The 21,197-nt window shown below is 63.1% G+C and overlaps 1 protein-coding gene across 1 annotated transcript; it reads left to right on the top strand.

Annotated features, from left to right (window-relative positions):
- The first annotated feature begins 1,569 nt into the window (after nt 1-1,569).
- NTRK1 (neurotrophic receptor tyrosine kinase 1) lies at nt 1,570-20,550 on the top strand. The gene is made up of 17 exons (XM_058700512.1): nt 1,570-1,793; nt 5,303-5,377; nt 5,641-5,712; nt 7,312-7,380; nt 8,030-8,175; nt 8,384-8,526; nt 10,781-10,913; nt 12,550-12,876; nt 13,315-13,332; nt 13,488-13,543; nt 13,823-13,925; nt 14,442-14,588; nt 14,878-15,008; nt 15,137-15,309; nt 18,294-18,534; nt 18,809-18,967; nt 20,167-20,550. The coding sequence occupies exons 1-17, from the start codon at nt 1,585-1,587 to the stop codon at nt 20,350-20,352; spliced, it is 2,388 nt and encodes a 795-aa protein (XP_058556495.1). The 5' UTR covers nt 1,570-1,584; the 3' UTR covers nt 20,353-20,550.
- Nucleotides 20,551-21,197: the final 647 nt, after the last annotated feature.

Here is a 21,197-nt window from a genome sequence, read left to right as displayed (position 1 = left end):
GCCCTTCCCGCCAAGCCAAAATATTTAGCCTGACAACTGAGGGGAGACAGGTCTGTTGGGGAAATAAGGCCAAATACAGGGGGATGGTAGGAACGAGCTCGCCCATCGCCCCTGCGGACTCACTCACGTGGGGCCGCGTGTGCCGGCTGGAGTTGGGGTGGGGGGCGGGGGTAAGTTCTGCCGCCCTGACACCTGCTGGGCGACTTCTGGCGGCCACGACCCGGCCGGGCGAGCCTGCTGGAACCTGGCGGGAACGCGAACCGTGTGCTGAACATTCAAGCTGTTCGCCTCTCCGAGGCCCTCGCCGCCTCCTGGGGGGGCCGCCGCCTCCGCTTTCGCGCGAGGATCCGTCCCAGCCAAGTCCCTCGGTTCCGACCCAGATCCTGGGGGCCCACCTCTGTCCAGTCGCCTTCCCAAAGCGGGCCGCCGGTCGGTCGGTCGGTCGGTCGGTCTGTCCCCGTCCCGGGGCTGGGGCACAGTCTGCGCTGAGGGCCTGGCGACCCCTCTAGGTGGGTTTGGTTGGCGCGCTCCCTGCGACCCTCGCCTGCCCTCCCGGCCGAACCCCTCCTCCCGGACCCTCTTCCTCGCCCTCTACTGCCTCCTCCCCGGCTTGAGACGGGCGGGTTCCGGCGGCCACCGGGGTGGGAGGGGCTGGGGATCCCGGGGCTTTCCGGGTGCGCGACCTCCTAGGACCGAAGGGTCCCCAGCTCCACCCGCCGGCGGCTCCCGGGTCCGAGGAGCTAAGAGAAGATCTATTAATTTCTCCGCGCAGAAATCGATGCTCTTGTCAGGGCGGCGATCGATGCCAGCCCAGCCCGGCGGGGCCCCACCCGGCCTGGGGCCCGGCGCTGACCGGCCGGGGTCAGGGGCCGCCGCTGGGGCCTGGGGCGCAGCTCTGGGGGGCTGCAGACCGCGCCCCCAGCCCCGCGGAGCGCACTCTGCGCGCGCGCCTCTAGCGCCACCCTGTGGTCTCCTGAAAGCGGGCCTCCCGGCTCCTTGGGGCGCTCCGGCCGTTTTGGGGCGGCGCCCTCCCTCTCCTGTTTTCTTTCCCCAGGTCCTGCGTTTGGTCTTTTTGGGGTCCCTTCCCCTTTCTTCCTAGGCCTTAGGGAGTGTTTCACCTTCTTTATCCCCAAGTGACATCGTACACTCCCTCAGGGGCGCGCATCGTGAGGAGATCTGAGGCGGGGGGGGGGGGGGCTGGCGGGGATGACCCCGACGGTAACCTTGCCCTCGCCCTGTCATCTCCCCTCCCCCTAAAGGCAGCTGCTTTAGGCTGGGAGAAATAACGGATCAACTTCCCAGCCCTCCCCCACCCCCCACCCCAGCAGACACCTCTAAGGAGTTCTCTCTGGAGCCGGGGGTCTGGGGAAAAAAGGGGGCGCCGGGTCCCCCGAAAGGGGTGGGGGCAGCCTCGGGGCTGAGGAGCCGAGGGGCGGGGGTGGAGCCGGCGGGGGCAGGGCGGGGCGGGGCGGGCCGCGGGCCCCGCCCTTTCCCGGCGGCTGGGTCTTTAACGCGGCAGGCGCACGTGTCGGGGGAGGCCCGGCGGCCGCGGCTGCGAGCGCACGGACGGCTGCCGGCGGCGCGATGCTGCGAGGCGGACGCGGGCCGCGGGGCGGGCACGGCCGGGCCGCGGGGCCGGGCAGCCTGCTGGCCTGGCTGATGCTGGCGTCCGCGGGCGCCGCACCCTGCGCGGACGTCTGCTGCCCCCACGGCCCCTCGGGGCTGCGCTGCACCCGGCCTGGGGCCCTGGAGAGCCTCCGCCGCCTGCCGGGCGCTGAGAACCTGACGGAGCTGTGAGTGTCCGGCCGGCGGGGCGGGGCGGGGGGGGGGTGGTGGGAGCGGACGGGTGTAGCCGTTGTAGCCGTAGCCCCGAGGGCGCGGACTCCCCTCGGGCCTGCCGGGCCCGGGAGGGGCGGGCGCGGCGGGAGGCTGCACCTGGCGGCGGCTCCCACCGCGGCGACCGTCTGGAGGGAGCACCGCGGTGCTCAGTGCGGCTGGGGCGAGGGGGCTGTCCGTGCACCGGGCCTGGGGGAGCCCAGCCGTGTGGAAGCGGCCTTCTGGAGATCAGACAGGAGCCCAAGCTCTGCCTCCTGGAGGTGGGAGTGGGGGGAGGGTGGCTAGCTGCCGGGAGTCCCTAGTTTCAGATCCTTACCGCCTTGTCCCCTTTCCAGGGGGAAACTAGCCCCCACCCCGTTCTGGGTCATGACCAGGCAACGCTGGGGGTTGGGCTGGTGGAGGTGGTGAGGAGCTAGCTTGGTGAGGTGGTCCAGCTCTCCTCTCCCCATTTCCACCTTGCCGTGGCCTCACCACCCCTTGATTCCGAGGTGGAAAAGGAGACCCCTGGCCTCTCTGTCCCTGTCCTGACTCCCTTTCCACCCTCCTCCCCCTACCTGGGTCAGAAAGTCAGGGTTCTTGTTGAGACACTCTCCTCCTTTCAGGGCCCCAGACTGGCAGAAAGCTCCAGCATTCTGCAGTACTCTGATGTCCTGCAGCACTTGGTTACAAAATACTGGAGTACTCCCTAGCAGCTGGTGAACCTATGGGGGTACTCTGTAGAAATACCTAGAGGTCCCCAAGCATCATCACATGGTGATGGCTGGAAAAGACTTGAATATCCCACGGGACTGGTGGGGCCGGCAAGACTTCTAGAAGAGGGGAGGAACTGCTAGAAAAACCCTCCTCCTGGGGCCTGGGGCTTAGAGGGCGGGTGAGGAACCCTGGCCTCAGGCAGCGACGGGTTGGAAGGCGTCCGAGGCGGGAACCGTCACTGTCTGGAAGTTACTTGAGCAGCCTGTGATAATTGGCAGTGAGTTACTCCGGTATCTTGTGGTAATTAACGGGAAGGTCCTCAGTCTCTCTCTTTAATGGCCCTAGGGAGACCAGGAGGAGACGAGATGATGGCCTTGTCTTGGTCTGGGCCTAGGTCTCTGCGTGATGGGAGGGGCGCGGGATCCAGGCCGCCAGCGCTGGTCCAGTCCACTCAGTGCCCTGTGCCTTCACATCGGGGCCCAGGCTGCTGAATGTCCCCTCTCGCCCCGGTTCCCTGCCAGGCCCCAAGTGGGTCCAGCCCTGGGGGTGGGGTGGGGGTAGGGGACGGGCTGGGCCGGGGACTAGGAGGTGCAGGGTGGGGAGAGGGGATGTCCCTCAGGGTGGGGCAGCGGCCTGACCCCCTGCCTCTGCCTGCATGCCCCCTCCTCCTCCCCTCCCTCGCCCGCAGAGCTAACAAGGAGATAATGGACTCGAAAAGACAGATTGATTATGAATCCAAACGAATGAGGCAGCTTTGAGTGTGCCGCCTGACAGCTTGCACACAGCCACCACCCTCCCTGGGTGCCCACAGCTCTCTATAAACCCTGTGAGCAGGGACCTACTCTCTCCTACCGTCACTGGAGATTGTCCCCTAGGCCTCAGGGGCCGGAGGGCCTGATACCTGGCTGTCCTGCTGGGGCCCCGGCTGGGGAGGGGGTCCGTTATGCTGGCTGAGCCCGGTTCCTATAAGTGAGGGAAAGTGAGAGGGTAGAGGAGGGGATTTCTGAGAACAGGCAGTGAGTCAGGGGCCCCTGGCATGTGGGAGGGGCGGGGGGGGGGGTACACTGACGTGCCACTCCAGGGCAGCTGAGTTCTCAGGAACTCCCTGGCATGCCGAGTCCAGAAGGATCCAGAAGCTGGGCAGGGCCCAGGGCGTCAGCAACCCCCAACTCCACATGCAGGGCCTTCTGTCCCGGCTCCCTATCTCGCTTTCTCTGGCGCTCTGTCCTTATCTGTCTGTCTGCCTGTCCTTATCTGTCTTTCTCCTTGCCTGTGTCTCTCTCTGCCAGTCTCTTCCTGTTTGTTTTCTCCTTTTCGGTGTCTCTGTTCCCCTCTTTGTTTTTCTGCCCCCCTCCTTGAGCCTTCCCACCACTATCTCGCCAGGTAAGCCAGCCAGTCTGTGCCTCTTCCCCTGTCACCCGTCTCCATCCTCCCGTTGCCCCTCTCCCCTTTTTGGGTCCCTGCTGGGGCAGGCAGGAGCTCAAGGGGTCCCTGGCCAACAGCCTTGTGCCTCTGGCTTGCTCTGCTGAAAGGTGTGTGTGGGGGGGTTAGGAATTGCTGCTTGAGTAGGGAGGGGCTGTGGCTTTGAGGAGGAGAGGGTGGGGCGTGTGTGTGTGTGTGTGTGTGTGTGTGTGTGTGTGTGAGCGTGCGTGTGCTGCAATGTGGGTCAGCGCAGATGGTGAATGTGTGTTTGGGAACACATATGTGCATGACCACAGGGCTTCCTCTGTGCTGGGGGGGCAGTGGCTGTGGTGAGCCTAGGCCCTTGGTGGAAGCAAGAGGCAAGTGTTTCTGCGGGGACCCCCCACTTCTGACACGTGCACGACCCCCCATTTCTGACATGTGCAGGATCCCCATTTCTGACACTTGCGGGACCCCCCATATCTGAGCAATTGTGGGACCCCCATTTCTGAGCATGTGCGAGACCCCCCATTTCTGACACATACGGGACCCCCCATTTTTGAGCATGTGCGGGACACCCCATTTCTGAGCATGTGTGGGACCCCCCTATTTCTGAGCATGTGTGAGACCCCCCATTTCTGACATGTGCAGGATCCCCATTTCTGAAACGTGCGGGACCCCCCCATATCTGAGCATTTGTGGGACCCCCCATTTCTGAGCATGTGTGAGACCCCCCATTTCTGACACATACGGGACCCCCCATTTTTGAGCATGTGCGGGACCCCCCATTTCTGAGCATGTGTGAGACTCCCCATTTCTGACACATACGGGACCCCCATTTTTGAGCATGTGTGGGACCCCCCATTTCTAAGCATGTGCGGGACCCCCCGTTTCTGACATGTGTGGGACAGGCCCTGTGCATAAAAGCAGAACACCAAGCTGAGACTGGGCTTCTGTGTGTTTAGGAATGTGAGTACATCCGTGCACGTGAGAGATATGTGCACACACATGTCCACTTGTGAGGGCGTAGGCGTGCTGACGTCACAGGCGCGTGTGTGACGTGCGTTGAGGAGGCGTGTCTCTGTGCGTATGTGTATGCCTGCGTGTGTGCGCATGGCTGTGTGTGCACGCATGAGAGGTGAGAGAATGCACGCACGTGTGTAAGTGAGTGTGAGGTGTCTCTGCGTATACGTGTATGCATGTACCTGTGCGTGTATGTGCGTGCAGCAGGTCTGCGTGTGCCCGAGTGCATGTGTGTGCAAGTGTTCATAAGAGTGTGTGTGCACCTACACGTGTGACTGTGGGGGAGGCGGTGGCGGCATACGGGACTTGGAGAGCTGAACCCCTGTGACTCCGCCCCCTCTCCCCACAGCTACATCGAGAACCAAGAGCGGCTGCGGCATCTGGAGCCCAGTGACCTGAGGGGCCTGGGGGAGCTGAGAGGCCTGTGAGGGGCTGCGGGTGTGGGCGCGGGTGCGGGTGTGGGCATGGGTGCGGGCACCAGTGAGGCTGCAGGTAGGGGTGCGGGCACGGGGCTCAGCAAAGGCCGGGGATTCGGAGACTCCAGGAGGAGATCAGAAAGCCCGAGGGTCAGTGGGGCCAGGGTAGCCGGGGAGGCTGTGAGGGTTTGGGGGGTCCGGTGCTGGGCACTGGGGTCTGGCTTGGGTAGCTGAGGCCCCGGGGGGCTGATCCTGCTGTCCCCGCCCCCAGCACCATCGTGAAGAGCGGGCTCCGTTTCGTGGCACCGGATGCCTTCCATTTTACTCCTCGGCTCAGTCGCCTGTGAGTGGCCCTGGGCGGGGCAGAGGGAGCGGGAGGGCCCCCAGACTTGGGCGGCTGCTGGGCTCGTGCCCCCCACCCCCCATTCTGAAGAAAGCCCCGAGCTGGTCGGGCCAGTGTCTCCCCCGTTCTCCTGGGGCTCGTCCTCACCTGCTCCAGGGAGGCGGGAGCCCCCCAGCTCCCACCCCGTGGGCTCCAAGGTCCTCGTGGTCTCTTCCCCGCGCTGCCTGCCACAGGATGCGTCCGTCTCATAGGTGCCTGCCCCGTTTTTCTTCCCGGAGTTCAGATCCACACCAGTGCGAGGGAGCAAGAGGGGGGCGGCGGGAGCCCCTGGGGTAGCCTGGAAGCGGGGGGCGGGGGGGGGTGTCTGGCTTTGGCTCAGGTCATGATCTCACGGTTCGTGAATCCGAGCCCCGAATCAGGCTCTCTGCTGTGGGCGCGGAGCCTGCTTTGGATCCTCGGTCTCCCTCTCCCTCTGCCCCTCCCCCACCCCTCTCTGTCACACCCGCAAAAGTGATGTTCCATCCCGGACTACACACTGGGGGCTTCAGTTAAAGATGAGTGCCCAGTGACACCTCACAATACGTGACGTCAGTGAATCTTCACGGTCAACGCGGTGAGAGGTCGTGTCGTCCCCAATTTATTTCTTTTGAGAGAGAGAGAGAGAAAGCACGAGTGGGGGAAGGGCAGAGAGAGAGAGAGAGAGGAGAGAGTGAGAACCCCAAGCAGGCTTCGCCAGCTCAGAGCCCGGAGGCGGGGCTCGAACTTACCGACCATGACATCATCACCTGAGCTGAAGTTGGCAGCTTAACCCACTGAGCCCCCCAGGCGCCCTCTAATGTTTATTTTGACGGGGGAGGGGGAAGGGGCAGAGAGAGAGAGGAGAGAGAGGATCCTAAGCAGGCCCCGTGCAGTCAGAGCAGAGCCGACACAGGGCTCCATCCCGTGAACTGTGGGATCATGACCTGAGCTGAAACCAAGAGTCGGCCGCTCAACAAACAGCTACCCGGGGGCCCCAGGGCAGGCCCTGTAGACGAAGCCTGGCGTAAGGCACCGACCGGGGCTCCTAACGTGGCTCACGGTGTGGCCAGGAGCTGGTACCCCTCAGGGCTCACTTCTCCCTGTCTCCAGCTAGGGGCCCCGGGGCTAGGGGCCCTGAGGAGGGGAAGGGAGGGATGGGGGGAGCTGAGGAAGGAGTCTGAGATCCTGGTCCCCATCCCCCTCCTCCTGTGGCCCGTCCCGGGCTCGTGGGTAGGGGAGCACAGATGGAGCCCCTTCCCCCAGCTGGGGCCTCAGCACTTTGCCAGCTGGGGCCAGGGTGGGGGAGAGGGGAGCGGCTGTTCCCTGGGACCCCCTCCCTGGGGTCTAGGGAGGGGGTTAAGTGGGGTTAACCCTTGCTGTCCCAGGGAGGAGAGGAGGACTCAAAGAGCCTAACCTGTCCCGACCCCGGTGCCCCTTGGATGATTCTGGTTGTTGCCCCAGGAGGGGCGGCCGGACAGCAGCTTCCTGTGGCTCCCGGGGCTCCCCCCCCCCCCCCCCTGCCCCAGGCCAGAGCAGGCCAGCTGGGGCTCAAGACCACTGTCTCTATCTCACCTCCCACAGGAATCTCTCCTTTAACGCTTTGGAGTCTCTCTCCTGGAAAACCGTCCAGGGCCTGTCACTGCAGGAGCTGTGAGTGTGGGGCTTCCAGGGGGCCGGAGCGGTGTGTGCGTGTGTGTGCGCGTGTGCATGGGGACTCGTATCCCTGTGTGGAGGTGTGTCACTGGGTGTGTGTGGAGATGCGGGGCACGCTCTTTGGGGACTACGTGTTCGGCAGCAAGCTGAGACCCGAGACAGGGACTCGGCACGTGACCGTGACCCCCATCAAAGAGGCCGCAGGTCCACTGGAGGCTGGGGGCCGCCGCGCGTGCATCTGCCCACACTGCCGGCACCCTGTGCACGCGGGCCGGCTGGGCAGCAGAGGTCTGTGTGTGGTCGGCACCTGGGGCCTGTGGGTCACCCCAGCGCCCTTCCCTCTTTGTCACCCTGCTCAGAGGCCTCGCCCGGCCTGTCATCCCAGGGAGCCCGCTGGGGCAGGGCAATTGCGTGGAGCCCCCAGCCGGCTCCTTGACTTTCCAGATTTGATTTCTTGTGACGATGTCTTGTTCCTGGGTCCCCAGGAGGAGGAGCCTCTCCTCTGTCCCCACTCCTTTCCCTGTGGACGTTCCCGCCCCTGCGCTCTGACTGCACTCCCTCTTACTGTGATACCTCCTTCTCCGTGGCTCCCCCGGCTGACACCTGCCCCACCCTGACCCTCTCTCGGTGTCCCCCGTGCCCACAGGGTCCTGTCAGGGAACCCTCTGCGCTGTTCTTGTGCCCTGCACTGGCTGCTGCGCTGGGAGGAGGAGGGCCTGGGCGGAGTTCCTGCACAGAGGCTGCAGTGTCCCGGGCAGGGGCCCCTGGCCCTCTTGTCCAATGCCAGCTGTGGTAGGTGCTGGAGGTGGTGTAAGGGGCTGGGAAGGAGCCGCATGCCCGGGGAGCGGGCACTGGCAAAAGCTGGGGGGACTGGAGGTTGGGAGGCATTGCCAGTAAGGGCTCAGGGTCGCTGAGGAGGGTGGGGGAGGAGGCATGGCGCCAGGGAGGGCCCCAAGACCACTCCCTGCTCTGACCTCCCTTGGCCGTCCCGGGCTGCCAGGCGTGCCCGTGCTGAAGGTCCAGACGCCCAATGCCTCCGTGAACGTGGGGGACGATGTGTTGCTACAATGCCAGGTGGAGGGGCGGGGCCTGGAGCAAGCTGGCTGGATCCTCACGGAGCTGGAGGAGTCGGCCACGGCCACGGTGACGGTGAGAAGCGCTGTATCCCACCCCCGCCCCCCGTCCCTGGTCCTCCTCTTCCCCTCCTCCCAGGAGAGGCTCGGACAGGACACGGGGCCAAAGACAGGAAAAGAGAGACAGTGAGGAAGAAGCACGTAGAGCGTGAGGGATGGACAGATACGGCTTAACTCCACGGGGCCGAGGCTCATTCTGTGGGGCAGGTGCACACGTACCCTCAGGGTGGGCACTGGCCCAGCAGGGACCCCAGGCTCTGCTGGGGCCGCCAGGACTTAGGCCCCTCTCTGGCCGCAAAAGAGAAGGTCCCTGAACCCACAGACTATCCCTGCCGTGCACCTGCTTTCTGGAGAAGGAAACGAGACGAGGGAGAGAGCACGGTATTTGTGGTCCTGGCACCCAGGTGAGTCCTCAGGATCCTTCCCGTCTTTTTCTGGAGATTCCGGAAGCAGCGTCTTCTTGGGCGTGTGACGACCGTATTAGGGAAGAAGGCCCAGGTCTGGGTCCAGCTTTGTCACTAATGAGTTTTTGGACTGACTTTTGGAAAAATGCCTAAATCTGCCTGCACTTTGGTCTCCGTTATCTGTCTACTGCGGAGGTGGACATGATGACCTTTGATGTCCCGCCTGCCTCTGGACACTCTGGCTGCTATCTCTGTCCTGCAGATGTGTCTTTGGGCATCTTCCCACGCCTTGCCCTTTGTCGTCAGGCTGATGATGGCAGTGTAGCCGCAGCAGGCTCAGGCCTTGTTGACAAGATCAGCAGGGGTGGACGATAGGCTGCGCCCACCCAAAACTCTGGCCCCACAAGGAGACACGCAGGGTCCAGGCCCTTGGAGGAGCCAGACCAGCGTGTTCAGTGCGGAGGCCCTCGCTTTGGGAGGGAACCATCCCCCAGAATTGCTGGAGGCCCCTGGAACAATACTGAAGGAGGAACCACCAGAGCAGGGGATCCAGGCACGGTGGGGGGACCACTAGCCACTGTGTGGCTCCTTCCCTCCCAGAGAGCACAGCCCCCGAGAGTGAGTGGTGGAAGGGAACAAGGTAGAGGCAGGAGGTCGGCCGTGACCCCCTGTGGAGACACCTCTGGTCAACTGCTTTGGGAAATTCCAGGGTTTTGCTTTTTCTCTTTGGGAGACTTACATGTTTGCCACCGCTTCTGTTTTCTAGAAACTTCCTATAGAAAAGCCACACCCAACTGGGTTAAATAGAGGGCAGGGGGTGCTGGTCACCCTCAGGACACTGGGGGATCGTGGAGCAGCTCTGAGTTAGTGGGATGCCCTATGCCTAGAGTGATCTGGGGGAGATGGGACAGCAAAGAGAAGCTGGGGGCAGGGCAGGGCAGGGCTTCCCCTGGAGGAGCCTGGAACCCAGAGCTTGCACAAGAGACTGGAGGGCTCTTCTGGAGTCTTCGAGCTAATACTCCAGTGGAAACCCGGGGAAGGCTCACCTCCTCCCACACTTATTCAAAGGATTCCACATTTAGGAAATTTCCAGATAAGTGAGGGTCATCCACTGTTTCGTGTATTTTCATCATTTTATGAAAATAGCTTTCTAGAACGTCAAAAGATCATTTTGTCTACCTCCCTAGCTTACAAAACAAGAAAACCACGGTTCAGCAAGATTAAGAATTGTCCTAAGGTCATGGAACTGGCACGTAGCCGCAGTTTCTTAGGAAGAGAATCTGAAGCTGATTCAATCTTTCGATGATGATTCAGAATCAAGTCGCTTTGCCTGTAACTTCACTCTCTGTGTTTATCTGCCAAAGTGGGTGGGGTCATGCTGCCGCTGTCCCTCCCACCTGCCGCCCTGCCATCCAAGCCGCCTCTGCGTTTCTGGCCTTCCTTGGGCTGAGACCATTAGAACGGTGTGTAAAACAAAAACGAGCAGGGTGGCGAGACCCCAGCTGGTTCGTCCAGTGAGTTGTGTCTGTTTGGCGCTTGGGCTTCTTGGCATCTATTTAGCTGCTCGGACGGTGGTTTTGGTTCAGGGTATCCCGTGCCTATTTTGAGGTTACTGGTCACGTTCTAGGTGTTTTGGACCGTTAAATACACGATCCAGGACATAGTCTGCGAACGAGCTCTAAAGGAGGGGGGCCGTTCTCTGCTATATTCTCTCCTGCACCTCTTTCCTCCCCCTACGCCTTCTTCCTTTTCCATCTGGAGCCCCAGGGGCTCCCCCAAAGACCTCAGCTCCGGCCCCCTGCCTCCATACCCAAGCCTGCTGACACTTTGCCCGATTTCCCCCTCTCTTCCCTGACCCAGCAATCTGGGGCTCTGCCATCCCTGGGGCTGACCCTGGCCAATGTCACCAGTGACCTCAACAGGAAGAATGTGACATGCTGGGCGGAGAATGATGTGGGCCGGGCTGAAGTCTCCGTGCAGGTCAACGTGTCCTGTGAGTCCCAATGACGGCCCCCCACCCCCATGTCCCCTCCTTCCCTGAAGAGAGGCTGTGGGGGTGGGGGGCTGGAGGATGGGCCGGGATCTGTGTCTCCACAGCTGCTCCTGCCCAGCTGTTTCCAGATTCCCATGAAAACCTGATCCTGTGGGGGAAGTCCTGGGGGCTTGTCAAGGCCGGAGGGATGGCGATGGATTTCTTTTTGGCCCCCTGCCCAAGTCTTGCTACCTGAGGCCCTTGGTGCCCGCCGCCCGGCTGTTCTCACTGCTCCCTGCTGGATCGCTTCACCGCCCGACCCTTCGTAGCCTTCGTAGTACTCTTGTCGCACATCCTAGTCTTAAGACAAGAAATTCCCCTCCCGGCTTCTTCTGTAGGCTCGCTGCCTAATTCCCCTAGGTCTGCCAACAAATCACTTTAAACCCGGTGCGTTACATAGTTCTTTAGTTGTGATCTATGATCTAGATTTGTACATAAAACCTAGACACTTTATTTTCTTTTTATTTAAAATTGTTTCTAAGTTTTTATTTATTTATTTATTTATTTATTTATTTTGTTAGCTCTTAACACTTTTTTTCGATATATGAAATTTATTGTCAAATTGGTTTCCATCTAAGTTTTTATTTATTTATTCTTGAGAGAGAGAGAGTGAGAGAGAGAGAGAGAGAGAGAGAGAGAGGGAGCAGGGGAGGGGCAGAGAGAGGGGGAGAGAGAGAATCCCAAGCAGGCTCCCCACTGTCAGCACAGAGCCTGAGGCTGGGTCTCGCGCCCCCAAACCGTGAGATCGTGACCTGAGCCGGAACCAAGAGTCGGATGCTTAACCGACTGAGCCCCCCGGGCGCCCCAAACTCAGACACTTTAAACAGTGATCACTCTTCAGCTCTTCCGAAGACACTCCCTTCCTCTCGCCATCCTTTTTCTCCGCCCCATCTAGACTTCCGTGACCCTCTTTTCCTTGCTTTTAAAAACAATTTGACACCCGTCCCGCAGCCCCCTCAAGGTGGCTTCGTCTTACCTGTCCCTGTGTGTCGCACGCGTGGAATCACCCCGCCACTATTATTGTGCGTTCTTTTGCTCAGCGGCACGTTTTCGGGCTCGTCCGTGTCGGTGGGAGTGGCTTTGGCTGCTTCGCTCCCTGCCGAGGGGGATCCCGCTGCCTGACATGTATGTGTCTGCTTTTTTTAGGTCGGGTCTCTTTCAAACCCGTATCTGTTTTCAGAAAGCTTTTTAACTAGATACGTTTTGCTTGTTTGATGTCTAGGCCCTCTCGCGGTCTTCTTAAGCTTGACTGCACTTAATTTTTCCGGATCTCTTGTCCGAGAGACACGGCGTGCTTAGTTTCCGCAGCCGGGCACCCCGCTTCTCCGGGGCCGTCGCTTACTCACGGCCACCACTTAAGTGCTTTAAGCCTCTGCATTTCGTGCACCTGCTGCCTGGTTGGTTGACGATTTACGGTCGCCCTTCTCCAAAATGTCCCTCCCGGGGAATTCGTTAGGGGCTGCTCACCCGTTTCCCTGAGGCCCGCCACCTGATTTCTGGCTCTGCCCGCCCCCCCTCACCCCCCTCCCCGACCTGGCGGGGCCACGCCGGGCTCCCCGGCGGCTGACCTCGCCGCGCCCCTGTCTGTGGCCCGCAGTCCCGGCCAGTGTGCAGCTGCATGCCGCCGTAGAGCTGCACCACTGGTGCATCCCCTTCTCGGTGGACGGGCAGCCGGCGCCCTCCCTGCGCTGGCTCTTCAACGGCTCGGTGCTCAACGAGACGAGCTTCATCTTCACGGAGTTCCTGGAGCCGGCGGCCAACGAGACCGTGCGGCACGGCTGCCTGCGCCTCAACCAGCCCACCCACGTCAACAACGGCAACTACACGCTGCTGGCCGCCAACCCCTCTGGCCGGGCCGCCGCCTCCGTGCTGGCGGCCTTCATGGACAACCCGTTCGAGTTCAACCCCGAGGACCCCATCCCCGGTGCGAGGGCCACCCTGAACCCCGCCCCCCCCCCCCCCCCCCCGGCTCCCCCTGGGTGCGGGTGTCGAGGGGGCGGGGGGGGGGTAGGCCCTGCCCACACGCTGCTGTGATCCCGACCCCAGAAGTTGGGGTGCCGGGGCCTGGGGTTGTGGTGACAGGCTCAGTGCTGGCCTCCTTGGCCCGCCCCCCCTCCCAGCCCAGGAGCCCCGAACCCCCCGGAGCTAGTCCACTCGCTTGGGCTGGCAGGAGAGAGGGCCCTGCCCCAGGGCATCCGTGGCTCGGCTGGAAGGGGCCACGTGCCTGTTCTCAGCAAGGTCCAGCAGCGTCACCTCCCTGTCCCACCCCGCCCCGGGAAGGGATGAGTCTGGGGGAAGGGGGGGGGTGACTCTCCACTCTCCGCCCGGCATCTGATGGCTTTCTCTCCTCCTCCCACGGCAGTCTCCTTCTCGCCGGTGGGTGAGTAGCTCAGGCCGGAGGGCGGGTTCTGTCTGGTCTGAAGGCGAGGCTGGGGCAGGGGGCACGGCTGACCTGACCCCCCAGGGGTTGGCGGGGGCGGGGGGCATTGCTGCAGGAGGCACTGAGTGTGCCCACTCTCCCTTGTGTCCCCACAGACTCGAACAGCACGTCCGGAGACCCAGTGGAGAAAAAGGACGAAACCCCTTTTGGGGTGAGTGTGGGGCGGGGAGCTTGCCGAGGACTTGGGGTCTGGAGTCTGGGCTAGCGGCTTGTCTGTGTGTCCTTTCTGGTCACAGAGTGGGGACCTCTACCGTGTGGCCTGAGCTCCCTCAGCCACCCTCACAGCCACGGCCTGGGGCGCCAGGGGAGTAGGGGGCAGGTCTAGGGGCCTGACTCTGGGCCCCTGCGCAGGCCGGAGAAGCCATGTGCTTTGGGGGAGCTTTGAGGCCATAGGAAGAATTCTGGGTCTGCCCCCTCCCCCGCCCCCCAGGTCTCAGTGGCCGTGGGCTTGGCCGTCTTTGCCTGTCTCCTCCTCTCCGCCTTCTTCCTTGTGCTCAACAAATGTGGACGGAGGAACAAGTTTGGGATCAACCGTGAGTGGGGGTGCCATAGCGGGCTGTCCGTCAGTCTGTCCATCAGTCTGTCCTGCGGGCTCTGTCCTCTGTGTGGGGGGCCCGCGGGCAGGTAGAGTGCTCGGGGGTGTGTCGGGTGTTTGGGCGCCTGGCTGCAGGGCTCGTGGGTGTGAGTGAGTGTGAGTGAGCGTGTCGGGGCTGGGGCTGGGGCAGTGTCAGAGGCAGCAGCTGCTAATTGGTGGCTGGACTGTAGTCAAACACTAAGTGGGTCTGGGAGGTCTGAGCTCTGTAGGGGGGTGGCGGGGGAGTTCTCTGGTGGCCCACGGGGCCTGGGGTTGGACAGGAGCCAGACGGAGAGAGGCCGCGGTGCCCCCCCCACCCCCGCCCCGCCTTCCCCTGCCGGCCGACTTGCTCCTCCACTCCTCCAGTCCTCCCCTGCAAGTGGGGAGGTGGGGTTGCCTGGTGTCCTGCACCTGCCAGGGGCCAGGGGGGGCACCTGGGCTGTGACCCCTCCACATGGCTATGTCTCTTCCCCAGGCACAGCTGTGCTGGCTCCAGAGGACGGACTGGCCATGTCCCTGCATTTCATGACATTAGGTGGCAGCTCCTTGTCCCCCACTGAGGGCAAAGGCTCTGGGCTCCAAGGCCACATCATTGAGAACCCACAATACTTCAGTGATGCCTGTGAGCGGCTATCCTGGGTCAAGGGTGGGGGGGACCTGGGTGTGTGTGCACGTGTGTGTGCATGTGTGTGTGTGTGTGTGTGGAAGCCCCGGTAGCGTCTCCTTTGCCCACCCCAGGCCCGAACGGGCCTTCCCCCCCCATCTGCCCCCACCCCCATCCACACCACGGCATGGGGCTTGGTGAGCACGTGGAGGCTCCCGGCAGCCCCCAGCCACCCCCTTGGCTGGCACTTCGCCCCTGCTCCCAGAGGCTGGGGCTCCCGTGCGTGATCCCTCGAGCTTCTCTGCAGGTGTTCACCACATCAAGCGCAGGGACATCGTGCTCAAGTGGGAGCTGGGCGAGGGCGCCTTCGGGAAGGTCTTCCTGGCCGAATGCTACAACCTGCTGCCAGAGCAGGACAAGATGCTGGTGGCCGTCAAGGTGAGACCCCGTGGGTGACGCACCGCTGGCCGGGCCACCTCCCAGAGGAGCACCAGCGTTCCCTGACGTGAGCTGGGGCTGCGGGGGGGGGGGGGGGGTGCTGCACTCAGTGCCGCCCCGCCGTCCAGGCGCTGAAGGAGGTGTCCGAGAGCGCCAGGCAGGACTTCCAGCGGGAGGCCCAGCTGCTCACTGTGCTCCAGCACCAGCACATCGTGCGCTTCTTCGGGGTCTGCACCGAGGGCCGCCCGCTGCTCATGGTCTTTGAGTACATGCGCCACGGCGACCTCAACCGCTTCCTCCGGTACGAGTGCCCGCCCCCCGCCCCCCCCGCGCTGGCCCCTGGCCCTGAGCCCCTCATCCCTTCCCTACGCGCGCATCCCTGAGTCGAGAGGCAGCGCCAAGAAGTAGCGGGAAGGCACGGCTGCCTCCCCGGGGAGCTCCAGGGCAGATGTGTGAACGCCAGAGGCGGCGTGCGCAGAGGACAGGGTGGCGGCAGTCGGGAAGGTGGCACTAGCAGGAGTCGGGAGCTGTACCTCAGGGGAGGTGGCTTTGCAGAGAGTGGTATGCATTCGTGAGCGGCGGAGTGGCCCGAGGCGGAGTGGCCCGTGGCAGAGTGGCCCGTGGCGGAGTGGCATGTGGCAGAGTGGCCGGTGGTGGAATGGCCCGAGGAGGAGTGGCCGGTGGCGGAGTGGCCCGTGGCAGAGTGGCCGGTGGCGGAGTGGCCCGTGGCGGAGTGGCCCGTGGGGGAGTGGCCGGTGGCGGAGTGGCCCGCAGGGGAGTGGCGTGTGGCGGAGTGGCCGTGGAGGAGTGGCCGGTGGCAGAGTGGCCCGTGGGGGAGTGGCCCGAGGCAGAGTGGCCCGTGGCGGAGTGGCCCGAGGCAGAGTGGCCGTGGAGGAGTGGCCGGTGGCGGAGTGGCCCGTGGGGGAGTGGCCCGAGGCAGAGTGGCCCGTGGGGGAGTGGCCCGTGGCGGAGTGGCATGTGGCAGAGTGGCCATGGTGGAGTGCCCGGTGGTGGAATGGCCCGAGGAGGAGTGGCCGGTGGCGGAGTGGCCCGTGGCAGAGTGGCCGGTGGCGGAGTGGCCGGTGGAGGAGTGGCCGGTGGCGGAGTGGCCCGTGGGGGAGTGGCCCGTGGGGGAGTGGCCGGTGGCGGAGTGGCCCGTGGGGGAGTGGCGTGTGGCGGAGTGGCCGTGGAGGAGTGGCCGGTGGCAGAGTGGCCCGTGGGGGAGTGGCCCGAGGCAGAGTGGCCCGTGCGGGAGTGGCCCGTGGCGCAGTGGCCCGTGGCGCAATGGCGCGCAGGAGCCGGGCCCCCAGGAGGTGGGGTTTAGAGAGTTACAGCAACAGTAACAAACGCTTGTCAGGCGCTTGCTGAGCTCCAGGCTCCATGATCTATGCTCACTTCCTAAGCGAGTCACTTTCACTAAGTGACTAAGTCACTTTCACTAGGGCTGCGTGTGTTTGTACACATCTGTGTAATAACATAAGTAGACTTTTATTCTTCATGCTCTCCGAGAGCATGTGGCAATTTACACTTGGAGGAAGTTACTAGAAATTCACTTCTTTTGCTTTGGGCAGAACAACTCCGATGCGTTTACTGACGTGTGCCGACAGTTTTAAGAACTTCAGGAAAGGTGCCCATTTCACAGATGAGGCTTAAGTGACTTGCCCCAGGGCACGAAGGTGGTCAGCGGCTCAGGGGAGAGTATGACCCCAGGTAGAGCCGTGTCTCAAGCCCTGACTGTGATGGTCACATGTTCCCTCTGCTGAGTCCCTCTTGCATGAGATTCCCCCTTCTGCAGGACGGGACATTGTCAGGTGTGAGGGAGGAAGGGGGAGGGCCAGGGCTGGATCAGCTGTGACCTGGTAGTTTTCTTCTCTGACTTCAGTTTCCCTGCCACTAAGTGGGACAAGAGCGGGGTGGGGGGACTGTGATTGCGGATAAGAAAGCATTTTGTGGCTGTCCGGTTAATGGTCGTGATTTGGTCTCCAGACGCCCCCTTGGGAGTGAGGTGTACAGAATTCAGTTGGGAGAGACCTCAGGGTCTAAGCTTAATTCCCTGCAGGAGGAAGACGCAGTGGAGGCTGAGGAGCAGAAGGGAGGGCCCGATGTTGAGTGTGGGGTGGATGGGCTGAGCGGAACTGGAGTCCACAGCAGGCCTTCCCCTTGCCCACCGCCCCGGTGTGGGCTCCGTGCTGAGTGCTGGTGATGCTGCTATCTGGGGCCCAGGCTGTGGGAGAAGCGGCTCTCATGGCTGCATGGAACACGGAGAACCAAAGGAGGGGACCATGAAAGCTTCTGATAAGTCTGGAAGACATTCCCTAGGAGGGCCATCTGTTCCTTCTCACCTCAGGGCCTTTGCACTTACAGCTCCCTCTGCCTGGCACTTCGGGTCTCCCTCCCAGCCACTTCACCTCTGTCTCTGACCCTTTTGAATGGCTTAGTCACCTCTGTTCCTCAGGGTTCGAGTCTCACTTTAAATGTGTCTTCCTCCAGGAAGTCTTCCCTGACTTCTTCCATCTCCGGCCCGAGTGCCCATCAGGTGCCCCCCCCCCCACACTGCTCTGCGGTGATCCCTTTATCTGTACCCTACTCTCCACCTGAGCTCTGGTGCTTGGCACACTGGAGGTGTTTAACAGGCTTTGGAAGAAACGAAGAAATAAGTGGACCAGGAGAAAGTTGGCCAGTAGGAAGGGGCGGTGCTGACAAAGCCCTGGGCTCAGGCAGGGGTTACAAGGCGTATCTGGGGGATGGGGCTGAGTGGTCTGGACTGGTCTGGCCTGGTGGTGGCCGTGTGGGAGGTGGAGGGCGTCCTGGAAACCTCGGGAAGGAAGGAGGACCCCACAGGAGGCTGGATGTTGAGGGCGAAGGTGAGAGAGGCAGGAGGACCCCCAGGTTTCAGGCTCGGAGGCTGGGGAGGGAGGTTCCCTTCACGGAGGAAGGCGCAGACTTGGCGGAAGATGCTAAGCATCTACAGGACCGAGTGGGAGGTGCCCGTGAGCGAGAGATGCAGGGGCCAGAGGGCAGGTGGATGCTGGGCTCAGAGTTCAAGGGGGCTGCCTGGGGGTGGGGCACGAATGTGGGAAGTGTGGGCAGCGGTGAGGGCTCTGGAGGTGGGCACACCTGGCGGGCCCATCCCAGCCCCTCCAGACAGCCGCCTCCCTGTTCTTCCCTTCCTCCATTCTCCTGAGTCCCCTCCCCGCTTCCACCCCAGCTCCCCAGGCTCCCCAGCCTCCACCTCCTGGGGGCTCTCTCCCCCCCAGCCCGCCCCTCTCCCTCACTCTCTGGCAGGTCCCACGGGCCCGACGCCAAGTTGCTGGCTGGCAGGGAGGACGTGGCTCCGGGCCCCCTGGGCCTGTCCCAGCTGCTGGCCGTGGCTAGCCAGGTCGCTGCCGGGATGGTGTACCTGGCGGGTCTGCACTTCGTGCATCGGGACCTGGCCACGCGCAACTGTCTGGTGGGTCAGGGGCTGGTGGTCAAGATCGGCGACTTCGGCATGAGCAGGGACATCTACAGCACCGACTATTACCGAGTAAGGGTCTTTGGTCCCGGCCCGGGCCGCACCGGCACTGCAGACCCCCCCCGGGGGCTCCTCGACCCCAGGAGGGTGGTGTGGGGGCCCAGGCTGCCGGCTCGGGACTTGAACCCCCCTCCTCGGCTCTCTGCTCTCCCGGACAGACGGAAAAGACACCGTGGGTTCTTCCCTCTTAGCGCGGGCCCAGAGCCGCTTCCACGGGCGGGAGCGGGATGCGCGGGAGCAGCGGGTCCCCCCCCTCCCCCCAGCAGTGACATGGTGCCGCCCGCAGGTGGGGGGCCGCACCATGCTCCCCATCCGCTGGATGCCCCCCGAGAGCATCCTCTACCGCAAGTTCACCACCGAGAGCGACGTGTGGAGCTTCGGCGTGGTGCTCTGGGAGATCTTCACCTACGGCAAACAGCCCTGGTACCAGCTCTCCAACACCGAGGTCAGCCCCGCCCCCCCCCCCCCCCCCCCCCCCCCGCCAGCTCTGCCCCTCTTGTCCCCTTCTGCCCCCATCCAGCGTCCCCGCAGCTCTGGGCCTCCTCCCCCCAGCCCCTCCCCCCCAGCATTCTTCCCACTCACCGTCCTAGCCCAGGCCCAGCTGGCTCCTGGGGGAGCCCCAAAGCACTTTACAGACGGAGCCCAGACCCCCAACCCTAGCTGCACGTTACAGACCTCGCAGGCATTGTCAGGGTGGAAGGGAGAGGCCCGGGAGGAGGAGCACAGCACCAGAGGGCCTGAGGCCGCAGCAGGAAGGCCGGAGGTCAGACTGCAGGAAGGACAGGCCTGGCGCTCCGTCTGCCCGCGTGGCCGGACGCGGCCACCGCGGGGCCCCAGGTGTTCTGTCTCCCGGAGCAGCCCCCCCCTCCCCCTCCTTGGCTCGCAGCTGTCAGTTTCCATTTCTCCTGCTAATGCAGTCTGCTCCCTGGAGGCCGGTGGGGTGGGGGAGAGGGTTATAGATTTTAATTTTCTCAAGCACTGAGAGAAGGAATGGAATTAGTGCTGCCCATAACCCAAGTCCTCTAATGGGGAGGGAGGGGAGAAGGGGGGAAGAGGCTCCAGGCCCCTTCGCCCACCTCCCTCCCACCATCTCTCCGTCCCTGGATCCCTTCGCTGCTCTGACAGTCCTTCCTGGAGTCTAACTTTGGTCTCTCCTGCTGCCGTTTCAAACTTTCGGAGGAGCTAGGTCCCCACGGAATGGTGCCTACAGAAGAGAAAAGGGAGTGGGGTCGCCCTGTGCCTTAAATTGCAAACCCTTTTCGAGGCCGTTACCTGCAATCCTGCTCTCTTTTCTTTTTGCCCCCTGGAGCTGAGAGGTGGGGGGCCCTTCCCCCCCCGCCCCCCCATTCAGCCCTCAGCCCTGGGCCGGTGGATTTGGCAAATGTCGGGGCCCCTCCCCTTCCTCACGTCACCTGGCAGGTCTTCTGAGGGTCTGATTTCAGCCCTTCTGGAAGCTCCTACCCCCAGAGTCTACCTAGCCTGAATCCTTCCCACTGCTCAGTGTCCCGGTGGTTCACCACATCCTTTTAGAAGATTAGTAGCCCAGAGGCCCAGACCTGTGTGTGGCCTGCCGGGAGAGCCTCCGGGGGGTGGCGCTCCAGCACTGTGTGCCCTCTTCTCTCTCCCCCGTCCCGGTGGCCCCAGGCGATCGAGTGCATCACGCAGGGGCGCGAGCTGGAGCGGCCCCGGGCCTGCCCACCGGAGGTCTACGCCATCATGCGGGGCTGCTGGCAGCGGGAGCCACAGCAACGCCACAGCATCAAGGAGGTGCACGCCCGGCTGCAGGCCCTGGCCCAGGCGCCTCCTGTCTACTTGGACGTCCTGGGCTAGGGGGCCACCCAGGGGCCGGGCAGCCGGAATCCCGGGCCTGCCATCAGTCACCCCTGCAGTTCCCAGCAGCCCCTGGGGTGATCTCAGCATCTAACTCACCCTCAGCATGCCGGAGGGGACAAGTGGGGTCTGGGAGCACAGGATGTCCCTGCTTCTCTGGGCAGGTTCCGTCATGGCAATTATATTTATTACCCCTTGGCCGCGTGTCTCTCGCCAGTTCTTGGGATGACGTCACTCCGGGAGAGGGGTATCGAGACTCAGGCAGGGGATGAGCCTCCCCTCTCTAGTTGCCCTCCGCGGTGGCCCTAGTCCATGCGGCTGTCACCTCCAGCCGTGGCAGCCTCCTAGTCTTGTGACCGTTGTGTTCACCTGGTGGAGAGGCAGCCTCAGGGCAGGCTTTCCAGAACTTCAGACCCGAATCGTCCGTCTCCGCGCTTCGTGTTCGCGAAGGCTGAGGCTGCAGCGCGAGGCGGAAGTTAGATGTCACGGCGGACCGGGCGGGAGTATCCGTGGGGTGGGTCCGCCTGGTACTGGTGTGGGCAGAACAGGGCGGGCACATGATAGGACCAGTGGATGAGAGAGAGAGTGAGCTTGAGCGTGCGTGCGTGTGCGTGCATGTGTGCGTGCGCGTGCATGTGTGCGCGCGTGCGCACGTGGCGAGGCCGGGGAAGGAGGGTGGTGGGGGAGGCAGGACGCCATATGCCTTCCGCTCTGTCACTCTTCCGCGCTCTAAGTGCTTGGAGATCAGCATCTGGAGGCCAGGGACTGGGCAAGGTGTCTGTTTCGGAAGGATAGAGACGTCTCCCTGTGCCATTCTGCCCAAGGAGGAGGTAAGGTCTCCTTTC

This window comes from Neofelis nebulosa, chromosome 15, assembly GCF_028018385.1.
Source record: "Neofelis nebulosa isolate mNeoNeb1 chromosome 15, mNeoNeb1.pri, whole genome shotgun sequence".
Classification (NCBI taxonomy): Eukaryota; Metazoa; Chordata; class Mammalia; order Carnivora; family Felidae; genus Neofelis; species Neofelis nebulosa.
Note: the sequence above shows the minus strand (reverse complement) of the source record. Positions and strands in the feature narration are given on the sequence as shown.

What these genes read in the sequence shown, in the direction of transcription:
- NTRK1 (XM_058700512.1), top strand. Translation starts at nt 1,585, where the DNA reads ATGCTGCGAGGCGGACGCGGGCCGCGGGGCGGGCACGGCCGGGCCGCG. An exon ending in GCTGAGAACCTGACGGAGCT is followed by an intron (nt 1,794 to 5,302) that starts GTGAGTGTCCGG and finishes CTCTCCCCACAG; the next exon opens with CTACATCGAGAACCAAGAGC. An exon ending in ACAGCACCGACTATTACCGA is followed by an intron (nt 18,535 to 18,808) that starts GTAAGGGTCTTT and finishes TGCCGCCCGCAG; the next exon opens with GTGGGGGGCCGCACCATGCT.